The sequence below is a fragment of the Nerophis ophidion genome, linkage group LG07 (genome assembly GCF_033978795.1).
Source record: "Nerophis ophidion isolate RoL-2023_Sa linkage group LG07, RoL_Noph_v1.0, whole genome shotgun sequence".
Taxonomy (NCBI): domain Eukaryota; kingdom Metazoa; phylum Chordata; class Actinopteri; order Syngnathiformes; family Syngnathidae; genus Nerophis; species Nerophis ophidion.
Window position 1 is genome coordinate 33094627 of NC_084617.1, and position 25828 is coordinate 33120454.

A 25828-nucleotide genomic window follows, 5' to 3' on the forward strand; every position below is an offset into this window, starting at 1 on the left:
GTCCACCCCATACAATCAGTAAGACCCAAAAATGCAGCATGGCTAAGAGCAAAGAGCTGTCCGAAGACACCAGAGACAAAATTGTACAACTCCACAAGGATGGAAAGGGCTCAGGAGAAAAATTTCCAAGCAGTTTGGTGAAAAAAGGTCCACTGTTGGAACAATCATTAGAAAATGGAAGAATCTAAACATGACGGTCAATCTCAATGCGAGTGGATTTTTCTTTTTAGGTTATCTCTCATACAGTGGACATGCACCTACGGTGAAAACTTCAGACCCCTCCATGATTTCTAAGTAGGAGAACTTGCAAAATAGCAGAGTGTTTAAATACTTATTTTCCTCACTGTATGTATGTATGTATGCATGTTTGTACCGGTATGATAGGTATATGTGTATGTATGTACGGTATATGTTTGTACAAAAATAGTTAAGTTGTCAAGTGTACATGGTAAATAAAAAGAGAATACAACAAATTATTTTCAATTTACCGTATTTTTTCGGATTATAAATCGCTCCGGATCACACGTCGCACCGGCCGAAAATGCATAATAAAGAAGGAAAAAAACACGTATACGTCGAACTGGAGTATAAGTCACATTTTTGGGGGAAATTTATTTGATAAAATCCAACACCAAGAATATGCATTTGAAAGACAATTTGAAATAAATAAAGAATAGTGAACAACAGGATGAATAAGTGTACGTTATGATGCATAAATAACCAACGGAGAACGTGCCTGGTATGTTAACGTAACATATTATGGTAAAAGTCATTCAAATCACTATAACATATATAGAACATGCTATACGTTTACCAAACAATCTGTCACTCCTAATTGATAAATCCGATGAAATCTTCTTCCTTGATGTCGCTTCTAAACAATTCTGCCAACTCCAAAGGTATGTGCCGCTTCCTCTTGTCGTTTTCTTCTGCATATTTTACTACGTCCAGCTTGTAATCTGCAGTACATGATTTCCTTTTCGGTCCATTTTTTGTTCAGCCCTTCTCAGTTTTTATGAGGTACAGCCAACGATGAAATCATCCATTTTAATAGCTACGGCAGTAGCATATAGCAGTTGGTATTCCATGACCCACAATGCACTTCTGCCATGACCCTCCCCCGCTGAATTCTTATTGGTTGACGTGTATGTGACGATTGCTGACGTGTGTGTGACGATTGCTGATATTTTCTTCGTCTCTTCCGCAAATTACATAAATAATATTATTTGATATTTTACGGTAATGTGTTAATAATTTCACACATACTGTAAGTCACTCCGGAGTATATGTCGCACCCGCGGCCACTCTATGAAAAAAACTGCGGACTTATAGTCCGAAAAATACGGTACATTCAATTGAATAGACTACAAAGACAAGATATTTCATGTTCACACTGAGAAACTTTTTTTTTTTTCAAAATAGTCATGAACTTAGAATTTAGTGGCAGCAACACATGGCAAAAAAGTAATTTTTACCACTGTGTTACATGGCCTTTCCTTTTAACAACACTCTGTAAAGGTTTGGTAACTGAGGAGACACAATTTTGAAGTGAAATTCTTTCCCATTCTTGCTTGATGTACGGTTTAAGTTGTTCAACAATCACCTTACTGATATTTTAGCCGTCATATTGCACCATACATTTTCAATGTCTGGACTACAGGCAGGCCAGTCTAGTACCAGCACTCTTTTACTATGGAGCCACACTGTTGTAACACGTGGCTTGGCATTGTCTTGCTGAAATAAGCAGGGGCGTCCATGAAAAAGACGTTGCTTGGATGGCAACATATGTTGCTCTTAAAGCTGTATGTACCTTTCAGCATTAATGGTGCCTTCACAGATGTCTAAGTTACCCATGCCTTGGGCACTAATACACCCCCATACAATCACAAATACTGACTTTTACACTTTGCACCTAGAACAGTCCGGATGCTTCTTTTCCTCTTTGGTTCGGAGGACACGATGTCCACAGTTTTTAAACATAATTTGAAATGTGGACTCCTCAGACCACAGAACACTTTTTATACTTTGTATCAGTCCATATTAGATGAGGTCGGGCCCAGCGAAGCGTTTCTGGATGTTGTTGATAAATTAATTTGGTTTTGCATAGTAGAGTTTTAACTTGCACTTACAGATGTAGTGACCAACTCTAGTTACTACTGACATTGGTTTTCTGAAGTGTTCCTGATCCCATGTGGTGATATCCTTTACACACTGATGTGGCTGTTTGATGCAGTACCGCCTGAGGGATCCTGGGTGCGTAATATCATGGCTTATGTGCAGTGAATTCTCCAGATTCTCTGAACCCTTTTGATGATATTAGTCAGCGTAGATGGTGAAATCCCTGAATTCCTTGCAATAGCTGTTTGAGAAATTTTGTTTTTAAACAATTTGCTCATGCATTTGTTGACAAAGTGGTGACCCTCGCCCCATCCTTGTTTGTGAATGACTGAGTATTTCATGTAAGCTGCTTTTATACCCAAAAATGGCACCCACCTGTTCCCAATGAGCATGTTCACCTGTGGGATGTTCCAAATAAGTCTTTAATGAGCATTCCTCAACTTTCTCACTCTTTTTGCCACTAGTGCCAGCTTTTTTGAAAAACATGTTTAAAGGCATCAAATTCCAAATGAGCTCATATTTGCCACAAAAAATAACAGTTTCTCACTGTGAACATGAAATTTGCAGTCTGTTCAATTGAATATAAATTGAAAAGAATTGTATTCTCTTTTTATTTACCGTTTACACAATTTGACAACTTCACGGCTTTTGGTGTTTGTGAGTGTGCGTGCGTGTTGTTCAAGTTCTGCTTAGTGGGTTAGGTGAGAATATTGCAGCCTGATGTCCACAGATGATAATCTCCATTGAAGAACAGTTGAATGTGTTGTGCTTGCAGGTGCTTCCACGTCATTCGTGTCCAGAACGGGGAAAACTACAGATCTGACCCAGATTAAAGGCTGGAGAGAGAAGTTCTCTTCCCCCGAGACTTCCACAGCTCCTCCAGCCTCCAACGGCGAAGGTTCCAACTGGCCAGTCACATGACCACTTCCAATGGCTCTGTTGGGTTTCAGGGCTTTCATTTTGGGCTCTTTCAGGTCCGGCGGTGTGCGTGGGCCCGGAGCAGACCAAGAAGAACTTGTCTGCGTTCTGCAGCGACATGTTGGATCAGTACCTGGAGAGCGAGGCTAAGCTCATCCAGCAGTCTACCAGCAGCTTCTCCGTAGAGCTTCCTCCGGTCTACCAGCTTCCTGCCGCCGGCAGCAGCAGCAACTACAACCTCAGCGCTGTTGTCAAGAAACCCACCTCCGACCTCATCTCAGGGTTCATCCCGCCCTCAAAAAGAAGTAGAGTCCAGGGCAGGGAGCCCAAAGCCACCAAGAAAGGAGAGCGAAAGCAGAAGAGTTCTAAAATGGAAGCTGATCATCAAGCCACCCCGTCTCAGCCTCTAACAGAGACCAGTGACCCGGTCCCAGCCACCTCTCAGCCTTCTGTCTTCCGGAGGAAAAGACTCCAATCTAAGACCTCCTCCCAGGCGGGAATGGCAGACATGCCCCCCCTGGAGTCTGATTCTGAAGCTGACGCTGCTGCTACCCCCAGACTATCTGTGACTCAAGGCTTGCTGAGGCAGAAAGACTTGGAGGATAGCGCCCAGTGGGCCGGTCGACCTCGCACTTTCATCACGGAGGAGCGAGCCGCCATCGCACTGACGTCCCTCTTCACCTTGATGGTAGGACCTCTCTTTAAAAGTATATTTCAACTAATTTTCAGCTTTTTAAAACAGGGTGTCCAAAGTGCGGCCCGGGGGCCGTTTTTTAAGGGCCCAATTTTTAGCTTGCTAATATTAGCTTGACAGATTTATTTTTGAAAATTGTGCAGGTACAGAGTTTAGCATCAAATATTTTTTTACTTGATGAATGCTATTGGCTAGCGTGCTAACGTTAGTAGGCTAGCTTTTTGTATTAGCAAATTTTATAGGTATACAACAGAGTCGTATCATGTATGCTAACTTTAGCTTGCAAGCATTTTTCTAGCAAATCTTTCAGGTTTACATCACAAAATAATTAATTTTGGTATTTGACACATTACTAATATTCATATGTATATACCGTATATTACCAAATAGTAGCCCGGGCGTTTATTTCATTAAATCATTTTTGGAGACGGGTGTTGAAAAGAAGCAGGTGGTTATTTGCACAAGGCTTTTTTTTTTTTTTTTTTTGCACCAGCCTGCACTAGGCCATTATTTGGTTCCAATGGTTACTGTCCAGTATTTTTTTTTTCGTATAAAAAACATTAAATGTGAAAGCTATTATAAACATACAAAAAAAATAAACAAGACTATCAAAAGACAAGAGATCAACAAGGCCTCAACATGGTAGTAGTGCAACAATTGTCAAATAGAATACCAATACTGAAAATAAATAAAGTTTTTAAATAAAGCAGCCTACCAGGAAATATAAAATTATGGTACCAAGTACTCAAGTATAAAACCCACCATCAAAACCGAACAATAATAGTGTCACTAAAATAAAATAAAGGCTAAGTATTCCAAGTTTTAAATAAAGCAGCATACAGGAAAGATAAAATAATGGTACCAAGTACTTTATAAAACCATCAAAACAATAATACTGCAGCAATTGCAACCCCAAATGCAACTCAAACCCACTCATCATCTTCCTCCTCTTCAATTACAAGTTCCTTGAGGAACTGCTGTTCCTCATCACTCACCTCCTCTTTCAGAACCACAGCAGCACCCTGCTGTCTAGCCCTCAAAAACATCTCTCTGCCTGCCTGACATGGCTGTCCCTCCTTGAGGCAGTAAATGACCTGGTCCTCACTCCCATCAGCGGCCACTGTCAGCCCACACACCTTGTAGGATACAAGAAAGCAACAATCAGCTACGGCTACTGTTTGCAACACACGCACACACCCACATACACACAGCCAGCCAGCCAGCCTGCCAGCCTACCTTGAATGAGTTGATCAGTGTCCCCCGATCCAGAGCATCCCAGGCTCCCAGGACCCAGTCGACCAGGAGGCTGCGGGAAGGGGCTCTCAGGTTCCCTGACTTGGTGTAGGTTTTGTCTTTATCACCAGCCATCCAGTTATCATAGTAGTCACGGAGCTGTGCCTTGAAAGGGCCATTCCACACAACATCGGGGCCTGCAGGTACTTTGTGCAACCTCCAGATATAACAGCCATTGTAAGGTTGTAGCCCCTTTTGAGCTCTGCCTTTGTGGCCTCGCTGATATGGCATCGGTACGAGTCCCATGCAAGTAGCCTCGGTCCGAAGTGAAATTTCCCCACTGCCCTCTGGAGCCAATCCTTTGTCAGGTCATCATTAAACCAGCCATTCTTGGAGGAAGCTATGATCACCCCAGGGATGCTCTGCATAGCCTTTACATCACAGACAGCACCTTTAAACACAATGTAAGGCGTCAGCTTTGTCCCGTCTGCTTTGGCTGCAAGAGCCACCGTGACGCGCGTCTTCTCGTGGCCGGTGGTTTTAAGGCAGATGGAGCGGGCGCCCCCTCTCATTGACTGTACTAAAACCAACCATGTCAAACCAGACGGCTGTTTCATCTATGGCGGTGATATTCTTGGGCTGGATTTTCTTGGCTTCTATCTGTTTAGTAGTGAAAATGAGGAAGTTTACAATCTTCTCGACGGAAGCGTCCTTCTGTGCAACAGTTGTTCTCCCCTGAGGGTAAAGTTGTTCCAACGCAGGAATCGATTAAGCCAGCCAGTCGTTGCACCAAACACCACCCCGGTGTCTCTCGTGTCACTCGCGGTGGCATACAACTCCTTGGCCTTAATGCGGATCATTTTGCGGGACACATGGTGGTTCAGTCCACGAAGGTGATGTATCCACTGACACAAATTAGCATCAAGCTCGTCGCTCACTTTCTTCTTACCTCCGCCAGATAAGCGAGCCCGTTTTCCATCGATTGCCGAATGACATAGTACTCCCTTTTTTTGTTTCCATTCGCGTACACGCTTCGGGTCAACGTTAAACTGCCTGGCCGCTGCCAAACCAGAATTCTGCCCCGCGTACTTCAGAACGGCTAGCTTGAACTTTAAGTCAAACTTTCTGTTCTTCCCCCTTAAAGTATTCCCGTCCATCAGTTGTGGTGTACCGCTAAACATGGGCTATTATTAGGAAGAGGCGTTTAATTCACAAAATGGGCTCAGACCAGGGGCGGCTATTAGAACATGGGCGGTTATTTGCCCAAGGGCGTTTACTTGGTAATATACTGTATATATATGTGTGTGTGTGTGTGTGTGTGAATATATATATATATATATATATATATATATATATATATATATATATATATATATTAGGGCTGCAAATTTTTGGGTGTCCCACGTTTCGTTTCAATATCGACTCTTGGGTCGCGATTCGATTATATATCGATTTTTTTTTTTTTTTTGATTCAACGCGATTCTCCATTCAAAAACGATTTTTGGCCTATTGAAAAGGATTCTGTATTCATTCAATACATAAGATTTCAGCAGGATCTACCCCAGTCTGCTGACATGTTAGCAGAGTAGTAGATTTTTGTAAAAAGCTTTTATAATTGTAAAGGACAATATTTTATCAACAATTGCAACAATTTAAATTTGTTTTAACTATTAAACAAACCAAAAATATGACTTATTTTATCTTTGTGAAAACATTGGACACAGTGTGTTGTCAAGCTTATGAGATGTGATGCGATGTGACACTTTTGTTCTTTTTAAAAAAAATTTATAAATGTCTAATGATAATGTCAATGAGGGATTTTTAATCACTGCTATGCTGAAATTATAACTAATATTGATACTTTTGTTGATAACATTCTTATTTTTTTCACTACTTTTGGTTTGTTTTGTGTCGTGTTTGTGTCTTGCTCTGTTTATTGCAGTTCTGAGTGTTGCTAGGTCAGGTTTGGTTTTGGAATTGGATTGCATTGTTATGGTATCTCTGTGTATTGGCTTGTTGGATTGATAAAAAAAAATAAAAATAAAAAAATCTATTAAAAATAAATCAATTTTTTTTTTTTTAAACAATGACAATCGATTCTGAATCGCACAACGTGAGAATCGCAACTTGTATTCGAATCGATTTTTTCCCACACCCCTACTATATATATATATATATATATATATATATATATATATATATATATATATATATATATATATATATATATATATATATGGTTTATTTATACGTAAATTCTACCTTCCGTTCCTTTTTAAGAAAGTGATCTGTGACGCTGTCGTACCAAGAAGGCGCCTTTTCCAGGGATTTGAAAAGTGTCCTCTTAATGGCCAGCAGAGCTAGGCTTCTTAAACGACCTTGGCCCATGGTGTTGTGGGTATAAGACTTGGCAACTATAAACAGGAGAAGCTCCACTTTACACTTGCAGATGTAGCTCCAATCTTTGCCATTAATGACCATTCTTTGAACAGCTGTGTGCATTATAAATATGTTTGTTGTTCAATTAAAAAAAATATATATATCTGCCATCAAATGCAGCTTAAGGGACAAACAATAGACAATGGATGGCTGGATGGATGCCTGGATGGATGCTACCTACCTAGCTGGCTTGCTGGGACTGGCGCGACACTAGTGCAACGTGTGTCCGCCTGTGAGTGCTTTGAGACGGTAGAGGGGCTCAACAGACCACAGCACTTTCCTCCAGAAGGTCTTATCTTTGTCCATGTGATGTCAGATAAAACAAAAATGGAGCTGTTTGGCCACAATAACGAGCAATATGTTTAGAGAAGAAAAAGGTGAGCCATTCAACCCTAGGAACACCAATCCTACTGTCAAGCATGGTGGTGGTAGTATTATTCTCTGCTGCCAATGGAACTGGTGCTTTAAATGGGACAATGAAAAAGAAGGATTACCTCCAATTTTTTCAGGACCACCTAAAATCATCAGCCCGGAACTTGGGTCTTGAGCGCAGTTGGGTGTTCCTACAGGACAATGACCCCCAAACACACGTCAAAAGTGATAAAGGAATGGCTAAATCAGTCTAGAATGAAGGTTTTGGAATGGCCTTCCCAAAGTCCTTACTTAAAATTGTGGACAATGCTGAAGAAACAAGTTCATGTCAGAACACCAACACATTTAGCTGAACTGCACCATCTTGGTCAAGAGGAGTGGTCAAAAATTCAACCAGATGCTTGTGGATGGCTACCAAATGCGCCTTATTGCAGTGAAACTTGCCAAGGGACATGTAAGAAAATATTAACATTGCTGTATTTATACTTTTGACCCAGCAGATGTGGTCACATTTTCAGTAGACCCATAATAAATTCATAAAAGAAGCAAACTTAATGAATGATTTTTGTGACCAACAAGTATGTGCTCCAATCACTATCACAATTGTAGTTGTAGAAATGATTGGAAACTCAAGGCAACCATTACATTATGTTCTTTACAAGTCTATGTAAACTTTTGACCACGACTGCACATACATATATATATATGTATGTGTATATACATACATACTGTATGTAAATCTGTGTGTACACATGTATAATGGCTGATTGAATGCTCAAAATCAAAAAATGTGATGACAGACCAGCTCCAAAAAGGATGTAATATTTTTTTTTTTTTTTTACTAAATGACACCCAGAATGTACATGTAGGTAAAGACTATGGGATTTACAATATTAAAACAATAAAGGACTGAATAGATGAAGTAGGGCTGGGCGATAAGGCCTTTTATTGATATGTGGATATTTTGCCTTAGCCTTGAAGCAACACTTGATCCATACACTGTAATCACACCAGTATGATGATTCTGTGTCTACATTAAAACATTCTTCTTCATACTGCATTAATTTATGCTCATTTTAAACGTTCATGCAGTGAGGGAAATCACAACTAAGTCAATTTAGCAAAAGTGTATTTATTAAACAGTTATTAAGCAGTGGCACAAACATTCATGTCATTTCCAAACAAAGTGCAAGATTGTCGGAGACATTTTAAAACAAGCCATTAGTGCACTTTCGTGCATGATGTCACTAAGATGACATATCAAAACAACACTAAATTGAAGTGCACTTTTTGTAGAGAACGCCACTACAATAGTTTAAAGCAAAGTGCACTTTTGTGCATGATGTCGCTAAGATGCCATATCAAAATAACACTTAAATTAAAGTGCACTTTTTGTACAGAACGCCACTACAATAGTTCAAAACAAATAAAGTGCACTTTTGTGCATGATATGTCACTAAGATGACATATCAAAATAACGTGCACTTTTTGTACAGAACGCTATTACAATAGTTTAAAACAAAGTGCACTCTTGTGCATGATGTCACACAATATATTTCAATAACTGTCAAATAAAAATGAGCTGCATAATAGTAAATCAAATAGTGTATGTCCTTCGCTATGTGGTAGGTTTCTGCGGATGTTATCTCCTTTTGTTGTGGACTATTTTTTTCATACAGTGTTGTTCTGGAAATGGTTGCCTGGGTATTTTGTTGGTGTGGCACCTAACGAAGATGTTGACATGCGGAGTTTGTTTTTTACATTTTTAATTTTTTTTTTTTTTTTGTCCTGTCCAGGTTCTCAGGCAAATAATAGTTGATGTAGACGCCTGTTCAGAGTTACTTTACAAAAGAGAAGTGTGGGATACTTCTCTTGTTGCCTTATTTGTATTTAACTTTATTAAATGTATTTATATTATCATTTGGTGCAGCCGGGCCGGAGCGTGAGGGCATACAAAAAAAGGAAATTGGGGAAGTTGTGGGGACAAGAAGAGGATAAGACAGAAAGACAACAATAACAACAACAACAACAATAGAACAACAGCAAATAGGATATGATGGTAAAAGTGACAACAAAGAAGCAGTTAGTGAAATAATACAGAAATGACAATGAGCATTACACTACAAATGGATCAATACAAATACCAATTGAAATAGCGCTATTGATAATGAATAATAACAATTTACCTCTATTAACAACAATACAATTGTTCTGACGCAACAATACACATACAGTCCAGAAAACAAGTATTTGAACACCCTGCTATTTTGCAAGTTCGCCCACTTAGAAATCATAGAGGGGTCTGAAATTTTCACGGTAGGTGGATGTCCACTGTATGAGAGATAACCTAAAAAGACAAATCCAGAAATCACAATCAATGATTTTTTCAACAATTTATTCGTGTGATACAGCTGAAAATAAGTTTTTGAACACCTGTCTATCAGCTATAATTCTGAACCTCAAAGACCTGCTAGTCCACCTTTTAAAAGTCCTCCCCGACTCCATTGTATTATCCTGAATCAGATGAGGTCGTTAGCTGCAAAAAGACACCTGTCCACCCCATACAATCAGTAAGACCCAAACATTCAGCATGGCTAAGAACAAAGAGCTGTCCAAAGACACCAGAGACAAAATTGTACAACTACGCAAGGATGGAATGGGCTACGGAGAAATTGCCAAGCAGCTTGGTGAAAAAAGGTCCACTGTTGGAACAATCATTAGAAAATGAAAGAAGCTAAACATAACGGTCAATCTCAATTGGAGTGGAGCCCTATGCAAGATATCAACTTGTGGGGTCTCAATGATGCTAAGAAAGGTGAGGAATCAGCCCAGGCCTACACGGCAGAACTTGGTCAATGACCTGAAAAGAGCTTGGACCATTGTTTCCATGGTCACTGTTTGTAATAAACTAAGACGTCATGGTTTGAAATCATGCATGGCAAGGAAGGTTCCCCTGCTTAAACCAGCACATTTTAAGGCCCGTCTTAAGTTTGCCAATGACCATTTGGATGATCCAGAGGAGTCATGTGAGAAAGTTTTGTGGACGGGTGAGACCAAAATTGACCTTTTTGGTCATAATTCCACTCAGCATGTTTGGAGGAAGAAGAATGATGTATGCCATGCTTTGGGGGTGTTTTTCTGCTCATGGGACAGGACGACTGTACTGTATTAAGGAGAGGATGACTGCAGCCATGTATTTTGAGATTTTTGCCAAAAACGTCCTTCCCTCGGTCAGATAATTGAAGATGAGTCATGGCTGGATCTTCCAACATGACAATGACCCAAAACACACACAGCCAGGAAAACCAAGAAGTGGCTTCGTAAGAACCATATCAAAATTCTGGAGTGGCCTAGCCAGTCTCCAGACCTAAATCCAATTGAAAATCTTTGGATGGAGCCGAAAGTCTGTGTTACTCAGTGACAGTCCAGAAACCTGACTGATCTCGAGAAAATCTGTGTGGAGGAGTGGGCAAAAATCCCTCCTGCAGTCTGTGCAAACCTGCTGAAGAACTCCAGGAAACGTTTGACCTCTGTAATTGCAAACAAAGGCTACTCTACCAAATATTAACGTTGGTGTTCAAATACCTATTTTCAGCTTTATCACACAAATAAATTGTTAAAAAATCATAGATTGTGATTTCTGGATTTTTCTTTTTAGGTTATCTGTCATACAGTGGACATGCACCTACCGTGAAAACTTCAGACCCCTCCATGATTTCTAAGTGGGAGAACTTGCAAAATAGCAGGGTGTTCAAATACTTATTTTCTTCACTGTATGTAGTGATAAATAGAGATCCAAAAAAATGCAGAAAAATAGAGGGGAAGAAAGAGAAACAACCTATATTAACACTGTAGTTTGTTATAGGAACAATAGGTTAAGCTTTGTCAGTGTGCCATGTGTTACCCAGTTTCCCATATTTTAACAAGCACTCCTTATCCTCTACCGGCAACTTTTCAAAAGCTACAAATTCAATCAATCAATGTTTATTCATATAGCCCTAAATCACAAGTGTCTCAAAGGGCTACACAAACCACAACGACATCCTCGGTAGAGCCCACATAAGGGCAAGGAAAACTCACCCCAGTGGGACGTCGGTGACAGTAACAATGATCCATCCATCGATCTTCTTCCGTTTATCCAATGTCGGGTCGCGGGGGCAGCAGCCTAAGCAGGGACGCCCAGACTTCCCTCTCCCCAGCCATTTTGTACAGCTCTTCCAGGGGGATCCCGAGGCGTTCCCAGGCCAGCCGGGAGGCATAGTCTTCCCAACGTGTCCGGGTCTTCCCCGAGGCCTCCTACCGGTTGGACGTGCCCTAAATACCTCCCTAGGGAGGCGTTCGGGTGGCATCCTGACCAGATGCCTGAACCACCTGATCTGGCTACTCTCGATGTGGAGGAGCAGCGGCTTTACTTTGAGTCCCTCCCGGATGGCAGAGCTTCTCACCTTATCTCTAAGGAAGAGCCCCGCCACACGGCAGAGGAAACTCATTTCGGCCGCTTGTACCCGTGATCTTATCCTTTCGGTCATGACCCAAAGCTCTCAACCATAGGTGAGGATGGGAACGTAGATCGACTGGTAGATTGAGAGCTTTGTCTTCCGGCTCAGCTCCTTCTTCACCACAACGGATCGGTACAACGCCCGCATTACTGAATACGCCGCACCGATCCGCCTGTCGATCTCACGATCCACTCTTCCCTCACACGTGAAGAAGACTCCTAGGTACTTGAACTCCTCCACTTGGGGCAGGGTCTCCTCACCAACCCGGAGATGGCATTCCACCCTTTTCCGGGCAAGAACCATGGACTCTGATTAGGAGGTGCTGATTCTCATTCCGGTTGTTTCACACTCCGCTGCGAACCGATCCAGTGAGAGCTGAACATCCCGGCCAGATGAAGCCATCAGGACCACATCATCTGCAAAAAGCAGAGACCTAATCCCGCGGCCACCAAACCGGAACCCCTCAACGCCTTGACTGCGCCTAGAAATTCTGTCCATAAAAGTTATGAACAGAATTGGTAACAAAGGACAGCCTTGGCGGAGTCCAACCCTCACTGGAAACATGTCCGACTTACTTCCGGCGATGTGGGCCAAACTCTGACACTGATTGTACAGGGAGCGGACCGCCACAATAAGACAGTCCGATACCCCATACTATCTGAGCACTCCCCACAGGGCTTCCCGAGGGACACGGTCGAATGCCTTTTCCAAGTTCACAAAGCACATGTAGACTGGTTGGGCAAACTCCCATGCACCCTCAAGATCCCTGCCGAAAGTATAGAGCTGGTCCACAGTTCCACGACCAGGACAAAAACCACACTGTTCATCCTGAATCTGAGGTTCGACTATCCGGCGTAGCCTCCTCTCCAGTACACCTGAATAAACTTCTTCAGCTTGACTGCATCCCTCACCGCTGGTGTCCACCAACGGGTTTTAGGATTACCGCCCTGACGGGCACCAACTACCTTGCGGCCACAGCTCCAATCAGCCGCCTCGACAATAGAGGTGCGGAACATGGTCCACTCGGACTCAATGTCCAGCACCACGCTCGTGACATGTTCAAAGTTCTTCCGGAGGTAGGAATTGAAACTTTCTCTGACAGGAGACTCTGCCAAACGTTCCCAGCAGAACCTCACAATGCGTTTGGGCCTGCCAGGTCTGTCCGGCATCCTCCCCCGCAGCCAACTCACCACCAGGTGGTGATCGGTAGAAAGCTCCGCCCCTCTCTTCACCCGAGGGTCCAAAACATGAGGCCGCAAATCCGATGACACAACTACAAAGTCGATCATGGAACTGCGGCCTAGGGTGTCCTGGTGCCAAGTGCACATACGGACACCCTTATGTTTGAACATGGTGTTTGTTAAGGACAAACTGTGACGAGCACAAAAGTCCAATAACAAAACACCACTCAGGTTCAGATCCGGGCGGCCATTCTTCCCAATCACGCCTCTCCAGGTTTCACTGTTGTTGCCAACATGAGCGTTGAAGTGCCCCAGTAGGACAAGGGAATCACCCGGAGGAACACCCTCCAGTACCCCCTCGAGTGTACCCAAAAAGGGTGGGTACTCTGAACTGCTGTTTGGTGCGTAAGCACAAACAAAGTCATGATTAATTAATTATTTTATCTTCATTTGTTACCTGATTGGCACCTTCTCTCTCTCTCTCTCTCGTATGACCACTCGCACTACCTGCTAACTTTACCCATGCGCTCTGCTCGTTGAGAGCGTATGACGTTGCACGCGCGTATGTGACATATGTAAGAAGGTGCGCATGTTTTATGTCTCTGTGAGAAGGAGAGACAAGAAAGAGTGAAAAAAGCCTGTAGTGTAATGTCCGCAGCTAAAAACAACTGTGTGAGAATGTATACTCCAATACTCACCATATAGTAATTTTCTACATCAACAAACCCGCGATATATCCAGTATATTCCATATATCTCCCAGCCCTAATAAGAAGGTTGCTCCTCTTCTACTTCTCACATGGACATCTTTTTACAATCAAGTGCAACATAAGGCAAAATATGATGACAAAAGATAAAAAGACATCTAGAACCTGCAGAAGTTAGTTCCACATGACACCTACTGTGGGAACTAACCCCGCCCACTCTGCTTGCTGTGACTTTCAATGGTAAATGTCTTGAGAAATGATTTGGAAGGGTCTGATCGGCTGGATTGGAAATCTTCATTTGAGCAGGCACCTTTTATCCCTTGAAATAAGATGGTTTGAAAAAAAGGTGTATGGGTGTGACATGTCGTTGAGTGACTGTCACGCAGGTTTAAGTCCCAAACCATGGACTTATGTGAACTCTCATCGTGCTTGTTTCTTCATACATGCAGAGTGAGACCTGGTACCTGCTTCACATCTAAGATATGTTTTAATATGCAGGGTTTTGTCAGCGATAATCCCACGGCTCCCATCCGCCTGCCCCCCAGACCCACCACCCCCTGCTTCAACGACTTCTGCCGTCTGGGCTGCGTCTGCTCCAGCCTGGCCTACACGTCTCGCATCAGCCACTGCGGCCGGCCGCAGTGCATGCTGGGATGCAGCTGCCTTAAGCAGAAGGTGGTCCTGCTCAAGAACTTGGACGGCTCCGATTCCAGCCCCTCCCAGCACGGCACCGGCAAGAGGAGAAAAAGGAAGCGAATGAAGATGGCCTACAGTAAGGCTATCTCAGTGTTAGGTGGTCTTCTCGAGTCATGTTCTCCAGTCATATTCCACTGTCTGCTTCCACTCGCAGTTCTGAAGGAAGCCGACAGCGTCTCCCAGCCTGCTGAGCGGGTGCGGACTCTCTGGAAGAGGGACAGCAGAGCCTTTGACCCGGAGCCCAACCACATCCCGGAAGCTGCTAACTCGTCCTGCACTGGAATGTCTTCAAAGGTGCTAACAGGTCTCCTCCATTTTATTGGAGCTTAATTTTCACCTTGTTTTTGTTGCGTCTTTTAAGGCGACCAAGCCTGCCGGCAGTTGCGCCCGAGTAAGAAGATTCCTAGGAAAGAAGTTGCAGCAGGTCAGTAGCCAGTCACTTGTCCACCTCTCCAACCGTCCTGGTTCTTTCATGATCTTCCTTCAGGAGCCTCCACCCAAAACTGACAGGAGAACATTGCAGGGGAGAAAAAGCAAAGTGGCAGCAGGTGTGTGTTTTTCCTTCACTCTTCCAAAGTCTCTTCAGGGATGGCCACTTTCACTCCTCTTTTCACAACCTAGCTGAGCCTGCTGCGACCCCCTCAAAGCCCTCCAGACGCCTGACCATCCTCACCGAGTGTGGCTGGAAGTTGGACGCCGACCGCGATTACGTGCTGAAGAAGCTGTGCGAGGCCATGGCCCGGCATAGCCTGGACAAACCCTTCTGGGCCAGGAAGTACCACATCAGTCCCATCAGTCAGACTGTGGAGGGGAGTGGCGCCGGACGCTGCATCCACTACAAAGTCCTCATCAGCAGAAGTAGCCAGGCTCCGCAGGTTGGCAAGAAGCTCTCATGGGGTCTCTTCAGATCCCACATGATGACTCTCTTACCTCCTCAGGAGGACAACTGCACACTGGTGGTGGAGGAGGTCAAGGCTGGGCAGGAACCTGTGGAGGACTGGCAGAGGGCGCTGGTGGAGGAGGACCTGGTGGAAGACTTGCAACGGGAAGTGAACGAAAGCGACCTGGAAGAGAAGGAGGTGCAAGTGTTGGAGAAGAGGAAGTCCAGCATCTGCATGGCTCTGCCTTTCCTCACAACAGCCTCTGCCGCCGGCTTCCTGTCAGCCAGCAAGAAGAAGCCGGGCCAAAACAATTGTGTTCAGGTGAGCCCTCTTGATGCAGAGTCAGCGCTAAGTGGAGTGATGAACTGATCAAAGACATGTGCGTCCAGGTTAATGGAAAGTTGTATCCTCTGGCCAAGATCCAGCTAGGGGAGATGGGTGCGCTCCACCCCGCTAACCGCCTGGCGGCGTATGTGACGGGCCGCATGCTGGGCAAAAAGAAGCAGGAAGCTGACCCGAGTCAGTCCAAGCCCTGTGCCCCCGCCCAGCCGCCACCTACAGGTGAAGACACTGCAGATGACATCACGCTCTGTTGGTGACCACATTGTGTGTGTTGCAGTGGCGCCCACCATGACCATCATGACCACGGCCGTCAACCCCCCCATGGGATCCATTCAGGTCAGACCGCTGTCAGCAGGAAGCTCTGCCCCTCCCACAGGTAACGCAGTTGTGATTGTTGTGCACTTGGCTCGCCATGACTGTCAACCTTGTTTCCAGGCTTGGCGCCCCCCACCAGTCCTCAGGTGGTGATGCTTACGTACCCCCCCTTCACACTTCCTGTCTTGCCCCCTCCCAAGAACCTGCCCTCCCCCTCCGTCAGGGTGGTCCTACGCCCAGTTCAATCCACTACAGGTGAACAATATTACCGCCGAGCAGATGGCAAACTGGTGCAGCTGATCCCAGTCAGCCAGCTGAGACCCCCCACTGGTTTAGGGTTAGGTGAGTCACATGGCACCACATGGGGAAGGGGCTTCAAAGTGGCCAAGAGGGGTGTACAAACTGTTTCCACTGAGCTAAAAAACAATACATTGTTTATTGTGACCATCAAGGCTCACCTCCATTTTGGTGAAGGTTAAAGGTCCCGGGGACCCAAAAGGGTCTCAGTATATAAGTTTAGGAACTGTAATACCATCCACAAATTAAAACATTTTTTTTTAAAGAATTGTCTTCAATTTAAAAAAACGATCTGCGGTTGTAATAAACTATTTTCTTAAATAAAATAAAACGTTTTTTATTCAATTAATAAAATGATTCGCAAGTTTATTAAAAATACTTGAAATAAAAATATGGGGCTTCACGGTGGCAGAGGGGTTAGTGCGTCTGCCTCACAATACGAAGTTCCTGCAGTCCTGGAATCAAATCCAGGCTCGGGATCTTTCTGTGTGGAGTTTGCATGTTCTCCCCGTGAATGCGTGGGTTCCCTCCGGGTACTCCGGCTTCCTCCCACTTCCAAAGACATGCACCTGAGGATAGGTTGATTGGCAACACTAAAATTGGCCCTAGTGTGTGAATGTGAGTGTGAAAGTTGTCTTTCTATCTGTGTTGGCCCTGCGATGAGGTGGTGACTTGTCCAGGGTGTACCCCGCCTTCCGCCCGATTGTAGCTGAGATAGGCGCCAGTGCCCCCCACGACCCCAAAAGGGAATAAGCGGTATAAAATGGATGGATGGATAAAAATATGATTTGCTGTTAAAACAATTCACAAGCATAAAGATATTTTCTTCAATTAAAGACAAGATTGACAAGCATAACAACAACATAGTAATATTCCACAAGGACTTTTCCTCTGTCTGTCTCCCAACATAACAAGTAGGCATAAAGAAATAAACAAGCAGGGGATAATCAAAAATATGTGGTAACGGTGCGGGGTGGTATAACTTGGTTGGTAGAGTGGCTCTGCCAGCAACTTTAGTGTTCCAGGTTTGATCCCTGCTTCCGCCATCCTAGTCACTGCCGTTGTGTCCTTGGGCAAGATGCTTCACCCACCTGCTCCCAGTGCCACCCACACTGCTTTAAATGTAACTTAGCTTGGCTTTCACTTTGTAAAAGCGCTTTGAGTCACTAGAGAAAATTGCTGTATAAATATAATTCGCTTAACTTCACAACTTACAAGTTAAGCTTGTTTCCCCTCTCTTCTGTCCACCAGTTTATTCCCCACCGAGCTTCTTTTTTTAATTTTTAGCAGACGGCACCATGCGCAAATAACAGCAGCACCACCTGTGAGTGCCACCTGCAGGTGCTCTGAGTGGGTGGAATGTTACTCCTGAAAATATTTACTTGAATAAAATTGTTTTTATATTGATAACTTATTAATTGAAGAAAAATGTTTTTTTTTCTTTGGTAATCGTTTATTTTACGAGCAGAACAGAGTTTTTTTTTACTTGCAAATGTTTGTTTAGTTGAAGAAAATATACTTGCTCATTATTGGGTGTGAGTAAAAGATGTTTTTGGAATTCTACCAATCACATCAACACTGTATTTATGTTCTCAGGTTCCTCCCCGATTCTTATGGATTCTTCTCCTTTGCCCATGGCGAGTAGCAACGCCGGCGCTTTAGCCCCACCCAGCTCTGCCTCCAGCCAAAACGGGACGTGCGCCATGAAGATTCTCCCCGTCACCTCCACAAGGGATCCCGTCCCGTCTGCCAAGCCGCCCCTGCCGAGAACGAAGATTGGTACTGTCCCTGAGGATTGTAAAGACGAAACCACTCCTTTGAGGTCCAAGGCTATACCTTCAGCCCCGCCAATTCGCACCGCGACTGAGCCTGCTCGAGGTCCGGTGGACCTGGACGTCATCTGCGTGGACGACGACATGGAGGCTGACCTGGGAGCCAAGCGCGAAATCCCGGAAATCAATCTCATTGATTCGTCAAGCGGAGAGACGGACCACTCGTCTGACGTGACGGAAGACTCCAGTGACGCCGATGAGAAGGTCAGGTTACCTCACTTTCTGTCACATCCTCTGGAAGCTCATGTCATGTTCCTGCAGAACCTCCTGGTCCAGGAGAGGAGGCGGCGGCACAGGATGTCGCCCTTTGACTTGAACATGGGCGCACTGAGGCAGGAAGTCCAAGTGGACGCCAACACGCCCACTAGCTCCACTCTGAAGAAGGTGAGTACTTGATGTTGGATGCTGTTGGCAGCTTGAGAGCCATGGCCCACTTGGTTTCAGGCCCTCCACGTAATCCAGCAGCTCAGGACCAGCGAGACGCGTCTGAAGAGGGAGAAGAGGGTTCTGGCACGGAAAAGGGAACACTTGTTGAACGTCATCCCTCCCCCGGCAGGTAGGAAGTTGTTGTACTTCCTGTGTGGTGTTGTGATGTCATCTGCATCTCCGTTTCCATATGAGTTGGGAAATTGTGTTAGATGTAAATATAAACAGAATACAATGATTTGCAAATCTTTTTCAACCCATATTCATTTGAATGCACTACAAAGACAAGATATTTGATGTTCAAACTCATAAACTTAATTTGTTTTTGCAAATTATAATTAACTTAGAATTTCATAGCTGCAACACATGCCAAAGTAGTTGGGAAAGGGCATGTTCACCACTGTGTTACATCACCTTTTCTTTTAACAACACTCAAACGTTTGGGAACTGAGGAAACTAATTGTTGAAGCTTTGAAAGTGGAATTCTTTCCCATTCTTGTTTTATGTAGAGCTTCAGTCGTTCAACAGTCCGAGGTCTCCGCTGTTGTATTTTACGCTTCATAATGCGCCACACATTTTCGATGGGAGACAGGTCTGGACTGCAGGCGGGCCAGGAAAGTACCCGCACTCTTTTTTTTCTAAGCCACGCTGTTGTAACACTTGTCTTGCTGAAATAAGCAGGGTCATCAATGATAACGTTGCTTGGATGACAACATATGTTGTTCCAAAACCTGTATGGACCTTTCAGCATTAACGGTGCCTTCACAGTTGTGTAAATTACCCCTGATTTGGGCACTAATACACCCTCATAACATCACAGATGCTGGCTTTTGAACTTTGCGCCTAATAACAATCCGAATGGTTATTTTCCTCTTTGTTCTGGAGGACACCACGTACTGTTTCCAAATATAATTTGAAATGTTGACTCGTCAGACCACAGAACACCTTTCCACTTTGCATATGGCCATCTTAGGTGAGCTCGGGCCCAGCTAAGCGGGCGGATTTTGAGGGTGTTGTTGATAAACGGTTTGGCTTTGCATAGTACAGTTTTAACTTGCACTTACAGATACAGATGTAGCGACCAACTGTAGTCACTGACAGTGGTTTTATGAAGTGTTCTTGAGCCCAAGTGGTGATATCCTTTTCACACTGATGTCGGTTTTTGATTGAGTACCGCCTGAGGGATCAAAAGTCCGTAATATCATTGCTTACGTGCAGTGATTTCTCCAGATTCTCTGAACTTTTTGATGATTTTACGGACCGTAGATGGTAAAATCCCTAAATTCCTTGCAATAGCTCGTTGAGAAATGTTGTTCTAAAACTATTCGACAATTTGACCCTCACTCCATCCTTGTTTGTGAATTACTTAGCATTTCATGGAAGCTGCTTTTATACCCAATCATGGCACCCAACTGTTCCCAATTAGCCTGTACACCTGTGGGATGTTCCATATAAGTGTTTGATGAGCACTCCTCAATAATATTTATTGCCACCTTTCCCAACTTCTTTGTCACATGTTGCTGGCGTCAAATTCTAAAGTTAATGATTATTTGCACAAGAAAAAATGTTCATCAGTTTGAACATCAAATATGTTGTCTTTGTAGCATATTCAACTGAATATGGGTTGAAAATGATTTGCAAATCATTGTATTCCGTTCATATTTACATCTAACACAATTTCCCAACTCATATGTAAACAGGCTTTGTACGTTCTTTGATGTCATCTGCTTCAATTGTTGTATTTCCTGTGTGGTGTCTTGATGTCATCTGCATCAACCGTTGTACTTCTTGTGTGGTGTCGTGATGTCATCTGCATCAACTGTTGTACTTCCTGTGTGGCGTTGTGATGTCATCTGCATCAACTGCTGTACTTCCTGTGTGGTGCCGTGATGTCATCTGCTTCAACTGTTGTACTTCCTGTGTGGTGATGTGATGTCATCTGCATCAACTGTTGTACTTCCTGTGTGGTGTTGTGATGTCATCTGCATCAACTGTTGTACTTCCTGTGTGGCGTTGTGATTTCATCTGCATCAACTGCTGTACTTCCTGTGTGGTGCCGTGATGTCATCTGCTTCAAATGTTTTACTTCCTGTGTGGTGTCGTGATGTCATCTGCATCAACTGTTGTACTTCTTGTGTGGTGTCGCGATGTCATCTGCATCAACTGTTGTACTTCCTGTGTGACGTTGTGATGTCATCTGCATCAACTGCTGTACTTCCTGTGTGATGTTGTGATGTCATCTGCATCAACTGCTGTACTTCCTGTGTGGTGCCGTGATGTCATGTGCTTCAACTGCTGTACTTCCTGTGTGATGTCGTGATGTTATCTGCTTCAGCTGTTGTACTTCCTGTTATGTGTAGTGATGTCATCTGCTTCAAATTTTTTACTTCCTGTGGGGTATCGTGATGTCATCTGCTTCAAATTTTTTACTTCCTGTGGGGTATCGTGATGTCATCTGCTCCAACTGCTGTTCTTCCTGTGTCGTGTCGTGATGTCATCTGCTTTAACTGCTGCACTTCCTGTGGGGTGTCGTGATGTCATCTGCTTCAACTGCTGCACTTCCTGTGGGGTGTCGTGATGTCATCTGCTTCAACTGTTGTACTTCCTGTGTGGTGTCGTGATGTCATGTGCTTCAACTGCTGTACTTCATGTGCGGTGTCGTGATGTTATCTGCTTCAGCTGTTGTACTTCCTGTGTGGTGTCATGATGTCATCTGCTTCAACTGCTGCTCTTCCTGTGGGGTGTCGTGATGTCATCTGCTTCAACTGTTGTACTTCCTGTGTGGAGTAGTGATGTCATCTGCTTCAACTGTTGGTTCTTTGCCGAGACAGGTCACAGCTGCCATGACAGTTCACCTGGGACAAGTTCATGCGGCCCGGAATCAGATTCGCCCATATTGGTAGCGCCGGACGTCACTGTAAAGAATGAATATGTGCTCAGAAATGCCGTGTAAGGAGTCTTTTTTTTTTTTTTGGTAACCCAAAATGAAGAACAGACCATGTAACAACTATGTAACTAATGACCTATAACTAATATGTAACTCCCATGTAGCAAACACAAAACTAACATGTAACTAATATGTAACTACCATGTAGAAAACACAAAACTAACATGTAACTAATATTTAACTACCATTTAGCAAACACAAAACTAACATCTAACTAATATGTTATTACCATGTGGCAAACAAGAAACTAACATCTAACTAATATTTAATTACCTTGTAGCGAACACAAAACTAACATGTAAATAGTATGTAACTACCATGTAGCAAACACAAAACTGACATTTAATCAATATGTAACTACCATGTAGCAAGCACAAAGCTAACATGTAACTAATATGTAACTACCATGTGGCAAACACAAAACTTAACATGTAACTAATATGTAACTACCATGTAGCAAACACGGACTAACATGTAACTAATATGTAACTCCCATGGAGCAAACACAAACTAACATGTAAGTAGTTTATAACTACCATGTTGCAAACACAAAACTAACATGTGACTACCATGTAGCAAACACAACTAACATGTAACTATTATGTAACTACCGTGTAGCAAACACAAAACTAACATGTAACTTATAAATAACTACCGTGTAGCAAACACGAAACTAACGTGTAACTACCATGTAGCAAACATGAAACTAATATGTAACTACCATGTAGCAAACATGAAACTAACATGTAACTAATGTGTACCTACCTTTTAGCAAACATGTAACTAATATGTACATAAATACCAGGTAGAAAAACACAAAGCTAACATGTGACTAATATGTAACTACCATGTAGCAAAGAAAAACTAATATGTAACTACAATGTAGCAAACACAAAATTAACATGTAACTACAATGTAGCAAACACGAAACTAACATGTAACTACCATGTAGCAAACACAAAACTAATATGTAACTACATGTAGCAAACACAAAACTAATATGTAACTACCATGTAGCAAACCCAAAACTAACATGTAACTACCATGTAGCAAACTATAAACTAACATGTAACTAATATATAACTGCCAACGTAGCAAACACAAAACTAACATGTAACTAATACGTAACTACCATGTATACATATCGTACCTAACGGGCATAAATGTTATTAACATTTACAGAATATGTAACTAACATGTATAGAACACATAACTAACGCGTATGTAATACGTACCTAATATGTATACAACACGTAATTAAGACGCATAGAACACGTAACTAACACTTAAATAGAAGGTATAGAACTCATATCTAACGGGTGTAGAACATGTAACTAACACATAGAACACTTAACAAACATGTATAGAACATGTAAGTAGCGCATATAGAACACAACTAACAAGTGTAGAACATGTAACAGGTATAAAACATGTAACTAACGCGTATGGAACACATAACAGGTATAGAACATGTAACTAACAGGTATAGAACGTGTAACTAACAGGTATAGAATATGTAACTAACAGGTATAGAACACGTAACTAACAGGTATAGAGATGTAACTAACTGGTAGAGTAAGAGGGAATGTAATTGTTGTGCTGACATCCAACAACAGGGCATCAAAGTCTGGGGGCGTGGTCAGAAAAGCACCAGACCAGTGTGGACTGGGCCAACTGCACACTGCGGTAAAAAGCAAAAGGAAGTCACATGATATGTCTGGTGTGCTCCCACTGACCTGTCTTCTGCTTTTGCAAACTGCTAAGGATCTGGATTCTAAAGCCAGGACTGCGGGGGTCTGTGAGGACCTGCAGCCAGGAGACCATCAGTCAGGTGACAGGATGTTACCAATCACTAATCACAACCTGAGTCAGCTTGTGTCCAGTAGAGGGCAGACTAATTCTAATAATAATAATAACAAAAATTGTAATAAAACATTAATAATAGTAGTTAAAGCTACGATCAGTGTTTAACGGGCCATCGTCTTTATTGTTCCCCTGGGTTCACGAGTTGGTAGGCACACATGACGTTCTTCTCCATGCCCTGACCACCACTTAAAGATGTAAGAAGATCAGACAATGTATAAGGAAATGATTTCTAGCATCGCACCCAACACCCCACCTACCATTGAAATAATGACAGCATGTAGAAGGAAGCCATGACTCTTAAAATGGAATCGCACCCACCATCAATATTTTATCAAGATGGGTGCATGTATAAGGAAGGTTTGAAGTTAGAATGTTCCACCACAAGATGGGTGCATGTATAAGGAAGGTTTGAAGTTAGAATGTTCCACCACAAGATGGGTGCATGTATAAGGAAGGTTGGAAGTTAGAATGTTCCACCCCTAGATGGGTGCAAGTATAAGGAAGGTATGATGTTCTAATGTTCCACCACAAGATGGGTGCATGTATGAGGAAGGATTAAAGTAAGAATGTTCCACCACAAGATGGGTGCATGTATAAGGAAGGTATGGGTGCATTTTTAAGGAAGATATGAAGCTAGAATGTTCCACCACAAGATGGGTGCATGTATAAGGAAGGTTTGAAGTTATAATGTACCACCACAAGATGGCTGCATGTACAAACCCCGTTTCCATATGAGTTGGGAAATTGTGTTAGATGTAAATATAAACGGAATACAATGATTTGCAAAGCCTTTTCAAGCCATATTCAATTGAATATGCTACAAAGACAACATATTTGATGTTAAAAATGATTTTTTTTTTTTTTTTTCAAATAATCCATAACTTTAGAATTTGATGCCAGCAACACGTGACAAAGAAGTTGGGAAAGGTGACAATAAATACTGATAAAGTTGAGGAATGCTCATCAAACACTTATATGGAACATCCCACAGGTGTGCAGGCTAATTGGGAACAGTTTGGTGCCATGATTGGGTATAAAAGCAGCTTCCATGAAATGCTTAGTATTTCACAAACAAGGATGGGGTGAGGGTCACTACCAACCGGTATAGTTTGGTTGGTAGAGTGGCCGTGCCAGCAACTTCAGGGTTGCAGGTTCGATTCCTGCTTCTGCCATACTAGTCACTGCCGTTGTGTCCTTGGGCAAGACACTTTACCCACCTGCTCCCAGTGCCACCCACACTGGTTTAAATGTAACTTAGATATTGGGTTTCACAAAGTAAAGCGCTTTGAGTCACTTGAGAAAAGCGCTATATAAATATAATTCACTTCACTTCACTTATCTTGTAAGCAAATTGTCGAACAGTTTTAGAACAATATTTCTCAACGAGCTGTTGGAAGGAATTTAGGGATTTTACCATCAACGGTTCGTAAAATCATCATAAAGTTTAGAGAATCTGGAGAACTCACTGCACCTAAGCGATGATATTACTGACCTTTGATCCCTCAGGCGGTACTGCATCAAAAACAGACATCAGTGTGTAAAGGATATCACTACATGGGCTCAGGAACACTTCATAAAACCACGGTCAGCGACTACAGTTGTCCGCTACATCTGTAAGTGCAAGTTAAAACTGTACTATGCAAAGCCAAACCCATTTATCAACAACACCCTGAAAATCCGCCGGCTTGGCTGGGCCCGAGCTCACCTAAGATGGACAAATGCAAAGTGGAAAAGTGTTCTGTGGTCTGACGAGTCCACATTTCAAATTATATTTGGAAACAGTACGTGGTGTCCTCCAGAACAAAGAGGAAAATAACCATTCGGATTGTTATAGGCGCAAAGTTCAAAAGCCAGCATCTGTGATGGTATGGGGGTGTATTAGTGCCCAAATCAGGGGTGACTTACACATCTGTGAAGGCACCATTAATGCTGAAAGGTCCATACAGGTTTTGGAGCAACATATGTTGTCATCCAAGCAACGTTATCATGGACGCCCCTGCTTATTTCAGCAAGACAATGCCAAGCCACGTGTTACAACAGCGTGGCTTCGCCGTAAAAAAGTGTGT

The 25828-nt window shown here is 43.1% G+C and overlaps 1 protein-coding gene across 7 annotated transcripts in view; it reads left to right on the top strand.

Moving 5' to 3' along the window:
• Positions 1 to 25828, top strand: part of mgaa (MAX dimerization protein MGA a) — a 53990-nt gene that overhangs the window by 22057 nt on the left and 6105 nt on the right. For 6 of the 7 annotated variants that reach the window (XM_061906019.1, XM_061906016.1, XM_061906015.1 and 3 more), the window contains exons 7-23: positions 2894 to 3016; positions 3093 to 3724; positions 14659 to 14932; positions 15011 to 15150; positions 15218 to 15280; positions 15344 to 15404; positions 15478 to 15731; positions 15795 to 16058; positions 16127 to 16298; positions 16357 to 16455; positions 16515 to 16736; positions 18288 to 18727; positions 18785 to 18907; positions 18968 to 19079; positions 21781 to 21898; positions 23513 to 23582; positions 23661 to 23727. In XM_061906019.1, coding sequence (XP_061762003.1) covers positions 2894 to 3016; positions 3093 to 3724; positions 14659 to 14932; positions 15011 to 15150; positions 15218 to 15280; positions 15344 to 15404; positions 15478 to 15731; positions 15795 to 16058; positions 16127 to 16298; positions 16357 to 16455; positions 16515 to 16736; positions 18288 to 18727; positions 18785 to 18907; positions 18968 to 19079; positions 21781 to 21898; positions 23513 to 23582; positions 23661 to 23727 — 3234 coding nt within the window. The remainder of the gene's footprint in view (positions 1 to 2893; positions 3017 to 3092; positions 3725 to 14658; positions 14933 to 15010; positions 15151 to 15217; positions 15281 to 15343; positions 15405 to 15477; positions 15732 to 15794; positions 16059 to 16126; positions 16299 to 16356; positions 16456 to 16514; positions 16737 to 18287; positions 18728 to 18784; positions 18908 to 18967; positions 19080 to 21780; positions 21899 to 23512; positions 23583 to 23660; positions 23728 to 25828) is intronic. The other variant, XM_061906018.1, reaches the window with a different exon arrangement.